The sequence below is a fragment of the Papio anubis genome, chromosome 13, assembly GCF_008728515.1.
Source record: "Papio anubis isolate 15944 chromosome 13, Panubis1.0, whole genome shotgun sequence".
Lineage (NCBI taxonomy): Eukaryota > Metazoa > Chordata > Mammalia > Primates > Cercopithecidae > Papio > Papio anubis.
The window spans coordinates 66,477,569-66,492,107 of NC_044988.1; the positions used below are offsets into that span (position 1 = coordinate 66,477,569).

General features: G+C 45.3%; 1 protein-coding gene across 2 annotated transcripts in view; it reads left to right on the forward strand.

Annotated features, from left to right (window-relative positions):
- LOC103878219 (stimulated by retinoic acid gene 6 protein-like) overlaps positions 1–14,539 on the forward strand; it is a 55,774-nt gene that overhangs the window by 5,613 nt on the left and 35,622 nt on the right. For both annotated transcript variants that reach the window (XM_021927364.2, XM_021927363.2), the window contains exon 3: positions 5,634–7,887. In XM_021927364.2, the coding sequence (XP_021783056.2) occupies positions 7,868–7,887 (20 nt within the window). In that variant the 5' untranslated portion in view covers positions 5,634–7,867. The remainder of the gene's footprint in view (positions 1–5,633; positions 7,888–14,539) is intronic.

Genomic DNA, 14,539 nt, shown 5'->3' on the forward strand with positions numbered 1-14,539 from the left:
AGATGAAGCTGAGAATCCTGAACCCTTGAGTCATTCTGAGCTTCCTTTGCCAATGGAAGCAGCTTGCCTGTCATGTCTGAGAAGACTCTCTTTCCCTTGCTTAAGGACTCTGTGTTAAGATCACCCAAGGCAGTTGCCTTGCAAGGGATACCTTTTCTCCTCTGGCTTGTGGCCACTAGACTCTCAACTGACATCAGAAGTCTAGGCAGTTGAGTAGGGCACATACAAGATTTGCCCTGGGAAGATTTAGCTTCTATACCAAAAAAAAAAAAAAAAGGCAAGATTTTGCTACATGACATTGTAGAAACCTGGAGAATATATGCATGAATAGATTCTTAGGGTATTAGACCAAGGAAGGCAGAATAGAATTTAGCATCAAGTCAAATTTATTGATACAAGTGCACTGATCAGATATTTCTGGATTCAATGTGTTAATTTGTGCAGGGGGAAAAGGCTCTACAGTTTACTTAGCTGCTTGAGTGGAACGGGGATTCAAAGGTGACCTGTATTTAAAGATACTGAGATGCCAGAACATCCTTGGTGTGTTGTAGGGGATGGGATAAAAAGGCTTAGGGAGATGTTGGAATCGATTTGTTGTAGACAACTCACACACTCACCTACCCAACCAACCACTACATTCTCCAGGGGGGCCCAGAGGACATTCCCTTCACTATGACATTGGGAAATTCATTAATGAGGGGACCACTGCTGTCCTTGAAGACTTGGTGGTGGCTCTTCTCTTTTGGCCACATGTGAAGATAAGGGATGCTGCCACTGAGCTGGGCTCCTTAATCCACTGGGAATCATGGGATCCCAGAATAGCAGAGGCCAAGTGGTAGCATCCAACTGCCAAGGGCAGAGCAGGGCACATACATTGTAATCGGCAGTAAGATGGTGAGCATCACTGTGTTTTGACTCACAGGAATCTTGGCATTGGCTAGTTGTCACAGTGTCCCTAGGACTGAAAGAGATGGGCATCCTACTAAAATACTGTGTGCTCCATATAACAGGGAGAACTCCACACCTGGTGTCCAGAGCCTGTTTTGAATCACCACAGTGGAGAGCCAGAATTTCTTGTCCCATTTTCAGACCTAGTATTAACCCAGAGCCTCTTCTTTGAAAGGATGGCGGGGTCCCCTTAAAGAAGGACTCTTTACAAATGTATCCTATAAACCATCCTGTAAGCCCCTCCCCAGAGGGACCTCTGACCATTTACGAGAGTGACCCACCATAGCCCACAGTTAAAGTTGGGGCATACAGCGCTCAGGGCCCAAGTTCAGATCACAGAGCACACATCCTGTGGTTACTTCCCCACTTCCTAAATAGAATAGTTGCACTTGGCAACCAGCAAAATCCCAACATCAGCTCTGTGACACAAAGTGGAAGCCCCTGGAACTTCCTTTCTGACTAGGAGGGTAAAATATCTGCTGCCAGTTTCCTCACAAATAATTGACAAAGAGTTCATCTTGCCAACGGGAGAATTCACTTTCTTAGAAGGCAGCACAGCCTAGTCTCATAGGAGGAAAGCACTTGCCCCCTTTTACATGCCTTTGGCCCTTTTCCTTTCAAAATAATAATGTGCCATTATTGTGCTAAGAGCATTTGATTGCTTTCTGATCCAGATCAACAAAAAAATGACACAGCAAGTCCTTATTTAACACCGTGGATAGGTTCTTGGAAACTGACTTTAAGTGAGACAACGTATAACAAAACCAATTTTATGTAGGCTAATTAATACAGGCAAGAGGTTGAGTTCCTATGGCATATTTCTGGTTATAAAAACATTACCACACTTCTAAATAAAAACCCCAAAGACTTCTAATCATAAACATTAAAATGAATGTGAACATTTAAGAAAGGTTAATAAGAACAAGGTAATTATTTACTCAGGGTAGCGAAGGGCTGAACCGTATCTGAGCAACTCAGTGCCCAAGGCAGGAACAGACCATGACCAACGCAGGGCGCACTCACGCACACCCACAGTCACTCACACTGGGACTGTGCAGACACGCCAATTCCCCTCACCGGTGCACATCTTCAGGCATCCCACACAGACATCAGGATAATGTGCAAACTTCACACAGACAGTGGTCCTGGCTGGAGGTGGTTTCCTTTTTTCTCATCAATGTTGTAAAAAAAATCACATTGAATGTGACAGCTTTATTCAAGGATCTGCTATAGCTTTCCCCCCCACTTATTCTCAAATTTCTCCCGTATTGGGGAGGGGTACAAGTCTCAGTTCATCTTTCCATGTCACATCCCTAATCTGTAGATTCGCTGATGCATTGACTCATTTGTTCTTCATCCAGCAAGCTCTCAGAAGGCTCACTCTACACCTAGCCTGTGTTGGACACTGGGGAGTAGCTGAGGAAGCCAGGCTCTGTGTGCTCAAGAAGGTGGCCCAGGTAGGGTGGATAGGGAAGCAATTGTAGTGCAATGAATGTTACTATTGAAGAGTATTCAGGGAAAAAGAGAGTCAAGGAGAGCTCCTGGACAAAGCACTTCCTAAATTAAATCTCAGAGAGCCCATAGGTGTTGGCCTGGAAGGATGATAGAGAGGCGGAATCCACATGGAGGGAACAGTGTATGGGAAGGCGTGAGGACCAGAGAGAGAACAGCACAGTAAAGAGCAGGAGCAAGCTCAGCACAGCTGCAGTGCTGTGTGGGGTGTGGAGACATTGGAGGGGAAGCCTGAGAGGTCAGTAAGAGCCAGACCACCAGTCTTTCCCAGCCAGCTGAGAAGCTTGGAAATAGTGCAACCTAGGCTTGGCCATGGTAGAGCAGGCCTGTATTGCTTTCTGACAGATGGACACTTCACAGGTGGAGGGGAAGGGGACAGCACATACCCACCAGGGGCCAGAGGATGAGCCTTTTGGAGAGTCCTTCTGGTTCTCCTTTCCTCTGTCTCACAGGCGGGAATGCAGTGGTGCAATCATAGCTCACTGGAGCCTGGAACTTCAAGACTCAAGCAATCCTCCCACCTTGGCCTCCCAAAGTGTTGGGATTACAGGTGTGAGCCACTGGCACCTGGCCCTTCCTGGGGCTTCTATCCAAATGTAAGGTTTGTGCTGGGACCACCCGTAGGAAATTGCCACCTTGTGGGTAATGCGGGAATTACAGATCTAGAAATGACAATGTTCCTTATTTCTCAATTCAATATGTATTTCCTAATAATTACAAGCTGCAGTGCTGGAATAAGGAGCCATCTATCATATGGAGAGAACAGAAATGCATACAGAAGTCACTGAATGTTCAGAGGTATGCCTGAAGCAATAGGTTGGTGAGGGAGGACATTGAAAGCTTCAGAGATGACACCTGCACTGAGTTGGGTAAAAAGTGGTCTTTAGGGGCCATATTCACTTTCCATCCTGCAGCACGGGATAGAAAAGGACTCACGCAAGGTCACACAGCTCTTCAGGGCAGGGCCGGGGCCAGCACCCAAGTTTCTGGGTATCTCAGCCCCGAGCTCTTTCTTATATATGGTTGGCCTTCAGTTTAAATGGATCCCACTCCTGGTGCTCTAGAAATGGCTTTTGCAGAATCTGATCTTCTGCTCCTGACTATTCCCAGGCCCCGTCATGGTAATTGGTCACAGCCAGCTTTCTGATGCAGTAATCTCTTCCTTTGTGATCTGCATTCTGTCTGTGTGAAACTGCAAAACACTAAAACTCTCCCTAGGGTGAATACTGTGCTGCAGCCAGGATCTTGTCCTCCCTGGGAAGAAGAAACAAGGTGTGTCCCAAGAGCATTTATCCTCAGGGACTAGCATAGTCCTTGATATGTAGGTACTTTGTAAATATTTGTGATATGAATGAATGAGTGAAGACAGGAGAGGTGGGTAGGCCTGAGAGGTTAGTCCCAGCTCTCCTGTGGGCTTATCCAGAGTTGAGTCTTCTCTAGAATAGTCTGGAAAGATTAGTTGGGGACAGATTACAAAGGTCACTGAATGCCCAGCTAAAAAGATTGGCTTTCTTCTACTAGCAGAGGGGAAGCAAACCTGTTAGAGAACAGGGAAGGAGCAGGATCAGAATATAGGTTGGTTTCATTCCTTGTCAAAGAGAGAAAAATAGTCCCAAGTCAAAACTCATATCTGTCCCAGAAAGCCATTGATATTACTTTGTGAACCCAAAAAAATCGGAGACAGGTTTCAATCAATTTAGAAAGTTTATTTTGCCAGGATTAAGGACACACCTGTGACACAGCCTCAGGAGGTGCTGACAACATGTGCCCAAGGTGGTCGGGGCACAGCTTGCTTTTATACACTTCAGGGAGAGATGAGACATCAATCAATACGTGTAAGAAGTACATTGGTTCTGTCTGGTGTGGTGGGACAACCCGAAGTGGGGGCTTCTAGGTCGTAGGTAGATAAGGGACAAATGATTGCATTCTTTTGAGTCTCTGATTAAGCTTTCCCTGAATACACAGTTTATGTGTGAGAGGAAGGTAGAGGAATAGTCACTTGTCCCTTAGTCTGGCTCAGTGAATCTGCACTTTTACATAAACAATAGGGCAGAGGAAGCAATCAGATGTGCATTTGTCTCGGGTGAACAAAGGGATAACTTTGAGTTCTGTCTGTCCTTTGTATGGCACGTGTGAAGATAAGCCATCAATTTACATACCAAGGTGAAATTCGACAGAACTGTTTAGGGTAAAGACCTTGAGGCCCATGAAGAATTTCCTTGTGGGTAAATTATGAGAAAGGTATGTAGCTCTTTTTTTTTTTTAATTGAAACTTTGTAGCTATCTTATTTAGAAATAAAATGGGAAGTAGGTTTGCCTGACTTAGTTCCCAGCTTGACTTTCCCCTTTAGCTTAGTGAGGGTCCAAGATTGATTTTCCATTCACAAGTTAATGAAGAAATTGCACTAGGTCTTCTAGATATCTGAGTTCTTTTGTTTCTAATTTCTACTTCTGGTTTGGTTTCTATTTCTAGTTTCTAGTTTCTATTGCTAGTTCTTAATTTAATAATTAAGCCATGTCTCTAGAGAATAACTAGAAGCTGGCCTGTAATAAGCTTACAACACTCAGGAAACAAGCACAACCTTTGTGATACACTGTTGAATTTCCTTCTGTGACATCACCCAGGCTGTGAACCCTACTACATATAGGGTCCCAGTACAGTAACTCTTCCTAACCTGGGTCTGGTGTAGTCAGTAATCTCTTTCCTCACTCTCTGCCAACTGCGGCACATTGCATAACTCCTGGAAAAAAGTCTGTAGTGGAGTGCTATAGGGCTCTGTTCTAGTCAATGTTTTTATTGGTAACCTAGATGAACTCAGAGAGAGTATTCAAATGCCCCCAAAGAAATTAATATACATTGGATAGGAAAAACAATATTCAAAAAGGCTTGTGTAGCTTAGCATGGTGAAGAGAAATCAAATGTTGAAATGTTCTGGAGATACACGTCAAGTTCTCTGTTTGAGTTCAATGCAAAAATAAGAAAGCCCAAGAGAAGCGAAATGAAATCTATCATGCTGGTTTCAAAAGGGTCCAAGTCTGGAGCATGGCAGCCCCTCAGAAGTGAGTCTTTACTACTATAAACCAAATATTCCAGAATTTTGCATTTTAAAACCAATGTCCAGAATTTAAGCATTTTAAAACCAATGTCTTAGCTTTTTTTCCCCCACTTTAAGGTGGCTGCCTTTCCAATGTCCCCAGAACGGTTGGTGACAACTCAATCATGATTCTTCCTTAATGGTATGAAGAGAGGAATTGTAAAATTGTGAGGAAACTTGCCATGATCATCCAAGAATTTAAAATATCCATTTGAAGTCTGGGAAATGGAGCCAGGAAGCACATTGCGGATGGGCACTCCTGGAAGTGATAGCATCTCTGTGTACCTAGAAGGAGAAGAGCTTTGCAATTATTTTCTATGAACCATCTGACAGAGATGTATCAAGAACTGCTTCTTTCAGTGAAGGAGACAGCCTGGTTTCAGAGGAAATACATTTACAGTGTTTCTTTGCTTTTAGACATCCAGCAAAAGAGGTATGTTGTACTCAATCTTTGTATTTCTCTTTCTCTTTTGTTTTTCTTTCATCATTTTCATTTTGAGAATAAGTATGTATGGAGCCTCCCCTGTATCCCAGACATCATGCTGAATCAGATCTAGCTGTGGCTTCCCAGCCACTCTGGCCTAGAAGGGGGCTGTGACTTTGTGACTGTGTGCCCAATACCTGGCACATAGTCGGCTCCCAATGATAGCTAATGTTCACTGAGTGCTTACTGTCTGTCAGGCACCCTGCTAAGTATTCTATGTCTACTAGCTCATTTCAGCCCCACTGTCCATAAGGTTGGTATAGCTTGTCTTAGATAAAACTGAGGCTCAGAGAGGTGAACAATGAAATTTGCCTGAGGTTACACAGCTGAGAAATGATGGAGTTGGCCCTCAAGTCCACACTTGGAACCACTGCACCTATTTCTCCATAAGTGTGTGTTGAATGAACAAATAAACATATGACATAAAAGGATGTAGGTCAAGCCCAGACAGAAGATTGCATCATGGCAATCAGAAGATACTTCATGGCAAATTCTGCTTGAGGCAGGACTTAATGAACAAGAGCGATGCCGATCAGTAGAGGTGGGAGGAGCCGCTCCAGGCAGGAGTGAAGAGGTCAGGGTTGGCAAACACAAATGGCCTGAGTTTGTCAGTTATGGTGTCTGTTCACTGCCTCCATGACTCTCTCCCACTCCACCATGGCTGATTCGATCTGGGGTGTTATGGACCAAACCGTGTCTGCCTCCCAAATTCCTGTGTTGAAGCCCTAACTCCCAGTACCTTAGAATGTAACTGTATTTGGAGATAGGACATTTATAGAGGTAATTACATCAAAATGAAGCTTTATCCTTAAAATAAAGGATGGACCATGTGGTGCTTGCAAGTCCTCTACATTCTGTGCTGTGTCTGCTATGGTAACACCAGCTGCTAGAACAAATAAGCCCCACTCTTCACCAGCTTATTGCAATAGAACTTTGCTTCTTGCTCATGCACTAGTCTGTGAGAGGACAGCCTGTGTAGAAGACAGTTTTGTCTGCATGGTGATTCATGGACCCAGATGCCTTCCATCCTGTGATTCTATATCCTTTAGAGCCTTAGAGTCCAACCAACAGATGGGGAAGGAGAAGGTGGGAAAGACACGCTTGTTCCTTGGCCATCTTGGCATAGAAGTGACACACATCACTTTGGCTCACACTCCATGGGTGAGACCTAGTCCATGTCTGTCCCTAGATGCCAGGGTGGCTGGGGAGTATGGCCTGGGATGAAAATATCCTTACTTTACGGAAAGGGAGCAGGAACACCTGGTGGACAGCTAGCGGGTCCACCATGTGGTTGGAATTCAGTTCTGAACTTGTCTCCAGCCTCTTCTCCCCACAAATGGGCTGCCTTGTTTCCAAGAGAATCTAGGAGCCGGTGTTCCTAGTGTATTGCCTTAAGGCAGAGTCCTAGTTTATTGCCTGTAATAATTTTTACACCTGACCAAAGGGGCCATGGCTGCTCGGCAAAGCTCCGACAGCTCAGGGGGATGGTGCCCACAGCAGGAGCTTGAAAGGGCCAGCAAGAGTCCAGGAGAGAGGAAATAGGAGTGTAAGTCCTACGTCTGCAGCATGAGAAGGGGAGCTGAATAGTCAGCAGTGTTCTGGAATGAGGAAGCAGGCTGCCTGCTTGCTTTCATTTCTTAGGTAAATATTTGCTAGAAGTTTGCCTTTTCTCTGAGTTTTTCGGTGCTGTGACGAGAACTGGGCAGAACATCAGCTCATCAGAAGCAGTGACATCCAAGAGCCCTGAGAAACCCGAAGAACAATTGAGAGAAGCCTCCTTTGCCAACGCGTTGCCCACCAGGGCTGCACGTGGTACCCCCACTCCAAGATGCTTTCCAAAAACACCAGGTAAGCTTTAAGAGGCAGATCTGAGACAAGTCATGCTGTATAGCTGCATGTTCCTAGCAACTGCCTTCTGTGATGCTGGTGATTAATGAAAACCGGGAGAAAGGCATGTTTTAGCTAATTCATAGATAAGCTGGCATGGAGGAAATAACATAGATAGGTTACTTGGTCAGTGAATAGATTTCCTTTCATCTTCAGTTCAGAGACAGAGTGGAGTGGGCAGAGCCCAGATGTGTTGTTAGGGGGCCTGGGCTCAAATCCTGGAGTTTCCTCATCTCTGAATCAGGTGTGATACCCCCTGCCTTACCTAAACCACAGCTTTGTGAAGATCATATGAGAACAAGAATGTGAAAGGATTCGAGATCCATAAAGTCCTGCCCCGATGGCAGGAATTAAGAATTCTTATTCTAACCTTCAAATGTTTTAGATCCTAGAACTGAAAGCATACTCCAAAATATAACAAAAAATCCAACCATCACCTTCTGGCGTCACAGTATCTGTTTAGAACTGTGGAGGATCAAAGAGGGAAATGAGCCATGAAAACACCAACAAGAATAAGAGTCACTTGGGAAAGGAGATACCCAGAATCCCACCCACGGGAAGAGGGAGGGAGCCTGAGTGCAGTGAATGGAAAAGACCTGAGGCCGGAAACAGACCAGAGGGACGGCTTGTAGGACTGGTGGACAGGGAGCACAGGAGGCAGCCAGAGGTGGGCAAAGACTGAAACTGGAAGGTCTGAGAGCATTATTCCTTTTCCCCCTCTCTCCAGCTGGCCCCTTGGGCTGGGAGAAGGGAAAGGCTAAGAGGACAATTTTTAGGAAGATCCCTCTGGTCACAGGATGGAAAATGGGTAGGAGATAGGAGCCTGGGCAGGAGGCTACTGAGATAGTCCAGACAAAGGGGGCAGTGGCCGAGACGAAGGTGGTGGCTTTCGGGGTGGAGAGATGTGTCTGGATTTGGCAGGGATTGGGAGGAAGGAGTAGAGGATGACTTTGGGTCCCTGACTTGGATGAATGGGTCTGGGGTAGTGCCATTCCTGAGATGAGGATGCCAGGGGAGGAGCAGGAAGTTGGGGTGCTCAGATGGGACATGTTGGACTGGGATGTTCAGATGGGACGTGTTGGACTGGGGTGCCCATGGGACATCCAGAGACAGATAACCAGGAGGCTGACAATTGGCCCTGTGGTCTGGCATTAGAGGGAAAGTCCAGGATGGACCCAGAGAATTTGGCCTACCGTTTGGTGCCAGCTGTGCCTCTTGGGCCCTTGATGTTCCTTTGAAGTCAGCACCATGCCCCTGAGAGCTTCTCCCCATCCGTCTCAGGGCCCCCTCTCCATCACGGTCCTCTTCCTGGGTATGGCTCAGCTGGTCAGGGCCCTTCTCACAGGGCAGGACCCAGCCTGAGCATGTAGTTCTGATTGGTCTACCAGTGAGGGGTGGGGAAGGGGTGTTGCTGTCCCCACTAAGGACCCTAGAAACCTTTATCAATGTTTTAATGTCATTGTAGTGCCTGAATATGTTTCCTCTTTGGAAAATATAAGAAGGGTTCAAACTCCAGCTCTGCCAGCATCTAGCTAAGTGACTTTGGGCTTTTACTTAACCTCTAAAGCCTCAGTTTTCTCATCCATGAAGCGGGAATACTAGTACGTGTTACACAGGTTGTGAAGGGTTAAGTGAGACAATAACTATAAGAACCTTATCCAAATGCCCAGCACACAACTCACATTCAACACACAATGGCTATTATTATTGTTACTTTTATTAAGTGAAAAGAAATGAAAATGAATATGACTTTATTAGACAGTTAAGAAAGGAAGGAGGTAGAGAAGAAAAGTTTTTGTCTTCTTCAACAACCAAGTTTTTTGGTGGTAGCATTCTCTGAACTTTTCAGACATGCATGAAAACACCCCCATGCACATTTTCTAAAGCAGGGCACCAGCCAGAGCTGACCATTCCTAGACATACAGCAAGGTCAAAATGAATGGAGAAGTCAAAGCAAAGACAAAGAGAACAGAGATTTGAACATACAGAGAAGAAAGAGAGAGGTTCCGGGATAAAGTGAAATAAAAACAGGGTGTTTATGTGTGGGCTTGATTGCAGAACTCTTCCCTGATTCTCAGAAGGTCATAGAAAGTGGCAGACACAGAGACAAGCCAACACAGAGAGAGAGAAAGGCAGGGAGCTGCATGTGATGCTCTGAGGGGCTGTCAGAGGCAGGCCTGCAGGGGAAAAGGAGAAACTGGGAAACAACCAGAAAGACAGTCAGCAAGCTTATGTGGGTTTATGGTAGTCATGGACTTCCTCTTATTTTATTTTAAAAATTTAAGCTTTTTATTATGGAAATATACAAACCCATACAAAAGAAAAGAGAATAGTATCATGAACCGCCAGCTTCAACAATTGTCAACACATAGCCAATCTTGTAGCACTGATACTCCCCCATCCCCTCCTCCTCTCCTAGGCAGCCTATTATTTCATCATGAATTTCATTTTGTGTTTTTGTTTGAGACAGAGTCTCACTCTGTCACCCAGGCTGGAGTACAGTGGTGCAATCACAGCTCACTGCAGCCTTGGTCTCCCTGGTCCAGGTGAGCCCCCCCACCTCAGCCTCCTGAGTAGCTGGAACCATAGACATGCACCTCTAAGCCCAGCTAAGCTTTTTATTTTTTGTAGAGATGGGGGGGTCTCCCTATGTTTCCCTGGTTGGTCTCAAACTCCTGGGCTCAAGCGATCCTCCTCCATCAACCTCCCAAAGTGCTGGGATTATAGGCTTGAGCCACCATGCCCTGCCTGGATTTCATTTTTGAAAAGAATTCTGCTTTCTCCATGGAATTCTTAAAGTGGTGTACAAGTGATCTCGTACAGAAGTTTGTTCTCAAACCTCCACAAGCCCCTGCCATTCTCTTGTTTTGATTCTGAGAGAGCCCAGACTGCCCTGGCCATAGGAGCTGAAAATTATATTGAAATCAGAACTTAGCAGTCAGAGAGTTCTTTTATGATCATCCAGATTGTTAGCATTCAATGCCTGGCTCCCCAACTTGCTAGCTGTGTAAGTTGGACAATATTCTGGATCTTTCAGTGCCTCAGTTTCCTCATCTGTGAAATGGAGTGATAATGTACCTTTCCCATAGGGCTGTTGTGAGGATGAAACAAGGTGGTAAACATACTGAATGTTTAAAACAAAGCTTGGCACATAGTAGACCCTTGAGGGATGTTAGCTTTCCATTCACTAGTTTAGGAAACATGAGTGAATGCCAACTGGTGCCAGAGGTATGGGCAGGAGCTGGGCACAGGGAGCTGAATGAGAAGGGCCTCTGCCCTCGAAGAGCTCCCCATTCAGTGGGGGACACAGACCTATGAAAAGTTAGCTCCAAATAGTGGACTGGTGGCTGTGACACTGGGCCGTGTCCCAAGCAGTCCATCCTATCCCCTCAATTCAGAAGTGAGTAAACAGAGACCTAGGGGTCCCCTGAGCCTAAGGAGCCACAGTGGTTAGCAGCAGAGCTGGGATGGGCTCAAAGTGGATTTCCCTCACTGGGCCTCTTCACATGAAGGCTTCAAAGGAGGTCGGTGGCCCAGGAGGGCACCTGGCCCATGCTGGGCAAAGGTGCTGGGCTTTGGGTCAGTCTTCCTGCAGTAGGGAAGGGTAAGATTGGTCATGGGGCCAGGCGTGGGCAGCCATTCTGGTTACTGGTTAACCAGGTGGGGACTGCAATGCACTGCATGGTCAGGGGCCCAAAGGTAGTGGAGTCCTTGGCACTTTCTGCCCTAGCAGAAGGCCAGGGATGCCAGCCTGGCTGAGCACAACCATGCATAGCACTGGACTAGGGCTGGCGGATGGAAGGCAGAGCCTGTGGGGAATGGGAGAGGTTGCCACTGCTTACCAGATGCTCTGGGGACAGAGAAGCAGACAGGGTCCAGGCTCTGAGGAGGTAGAAACGCAACCAGTGACAGTCCCCTTTCAGTTCTGTGAAAGGCAAAACACCTTTCTTTTGTCAGAGTTGTCCAAAAGTGGGGAAAAGACAGAATAAGTACAAGTGATCTGATACAGAAGTTTGTTCTCAAACCTCCACAAGCCCCTGCCATTCTCTTGTCTTGATTCTGAGTAGTTGAATAAAACTACTCTTTGGGCACAAGTCCAGGCACTTGATTCTCATTGTATCTCATCCACACAGAGCCCTGGAAGGGGGACACTGGATCCATTTTCAGGACGAGAAGAGTAAGACCCAAAGAAGGGCATGGCTCGCCCACAGTCACACAGCTGGCGTGTGGTGGAGCTGGGACTCACTCTCATGGTCTTCCTGGCTCCAAAGTCCACACTTTTCCACTGAGCCTGGCTGACTCAGCAAGATGGCAGGGTTGGCCTGGGAGGTACAGGGTTCCTACCCTTGAAAGTGCCCAAATGGAGCTTCAGGGCTGCCCTGTGGGGAGGGAGAGTGGCAGAGAGTACAGAGGCATTCACACTTCCCATGGGTGGATGCTAGTCTGTGATTCCACTACTTGGAGTGGATGAGGGGCCAGGAGGCAGCTCAGCCCAATGCAGGCCAAGTACACACAGTGCAGAGTGTATGTCTCCCTGGCACCCGCCCTTCCTGCATTCTTTCCTTCTTTCCTTCACTCACTTATTCATTCAGCAAGCACTTACTTGGATTTATTATGTACCTTCCCTGAAGTCTAGAAGCTCAGCGTAGGAGTTGGGTAAGGGACAGTTGGAATTCACAGTTGAATAAAACGTGTTTCTAGCTTTTGAAAAGTTCATAACTGGAAAGTGAGAGATGAGACGTGAAAAATAGCATGAAGAAGATTTGAGGAGTGCTAGAGAGGACCCTCAGCCAAGTTCAGTGGGGCTGGGGGAGGAGAAGTGGGAGGGAGGAGGGAATGACTTTGGGTCAGGGAGGAGTGAGGAGGAGGGCCCAGAGAGGCAATAAGATCTGAGCTAAAGTTTCCACATGACCTCATTTGCTGTTTACACATCTGAGCAGGTCGCAGTGTTTAGGATCCTGCAGTGTGAAGACACATATTTGCAGAATGCATCAGAGGCCTTCATGGACAGATGGCCCCCTAGCAATCATCTGATAGTCAAGTTTGTGTTTTCTTTTTCCAAACACTTGGTTGCAACCCATTAGTGGGCTGTAAAATCAATTCAGTGTTTATGACCAGCGTTGTACAAAATGGAATGGGACAGAGTACAAATGACTTGAACCAAATTAGGACTACCAAAGGGCACTGAGCATAGTAAGGGTATTGTTTTGTGAAAATTCGTTAAACATGCATGCGCAGAAGTTTGTTAAACACGCATGTGTGCACACACACATCTCAACTGGGTCATAGTTGTAACTATGAGTAGTGTGTTATATATGTAACACATACAACTGTGACTTGTAGTTAAAAAATTTTGTCTGGTCCAATGTCCTCATTTTACAAAGTAGAGAAAAAGGATTTGTGCAATGCAGAGCGTAGGGAGAAGAGCATAGGGTGGGGCACTGGCTTTCTCCTGAGTTCTTTTATTTAACCTTGTTGTCTTTCCTCTAAAGCATAGTTAATATTGACCTTGGTCCTAGAAACTCTGACTTCTTCATTATTTTAGGAAATGCCAGAGCCAAGGTCACTTGTGCCCAGTGGTATACCGGGAAATATATCATAACTGGATCTTGAAAAAGTATGCATATGTATATATAAGCTTATTATAAATTATACTGATATAATACATTTTACATAATTGACAAATAAAAAATATACAATATCTTTATTGCAAATTCCATTCAGCCAATTAATTCTCATAGAATGCTTTCCTTAATTTCTGCTGAATTCATCTGTAGCCAAGCTATGATTGCAGTTGATGAGTGAACATAGTTTCAACATGATTACTGGTTGATATTTTTATTTACATTAATGAGTAAGACAAATGGGAAAGAACAAAGACTAGATGTAAGTCAGGACTTGTTTGCTGATTGTCAGGAGTTACTTTGCTGAGTGGGGTAAACGTTTTTGAATTCTGGAAGAATATTTTCTCAATTATTTCTGCTATGCACTCTGTAATAGCTACAAACATATGTTTTTAAATCTGCAGTATTAACATTTTCTCTGTCACTTTACAGGCAATCTACAAAACAATAAATCAAGCCCTGATTTGTAGTGTTTGCCTATTGCCATGATATAAACATTCCCATCGTGGCTGATGTCAAGCGAGATGATGTCACTGAATATGGAGTTGGAAAGCGATGCACAACAGCACATCATAACAGTGTTTACATTATACAGATGTAATAAGAGCATATCCCAAGAGCATAGATGGTAGTAAAAGGTAGCAAAACAATTGGAAAGTGATGAGTTTTGTTGTTTAGAGACAGGGTCTCACTGTGTTGCCCAGGCTGGTGTCAAACTCCTGGGCTCAAGAAGTCGTCCTGCCTCAGCCTCCTGAGTATCTGGGACTATCAGTGCCCACCACTGTGCCCAGCTTGAAGAGATGAGTTTTGAGTTTTTTTAATCTTTGTTTATAATATAACTTATTTGCTTATAGGTTTATATAACTTAATTTTTAAAAACAATGGTGGTGCTTCACAACTGGCTTGCAGAATTCCTTACAGTATGACAATTGGTTCTTCCCATTTGGCACAAGCCAGCCTCAGCACCTCTACATCTACCTCAGACCTCC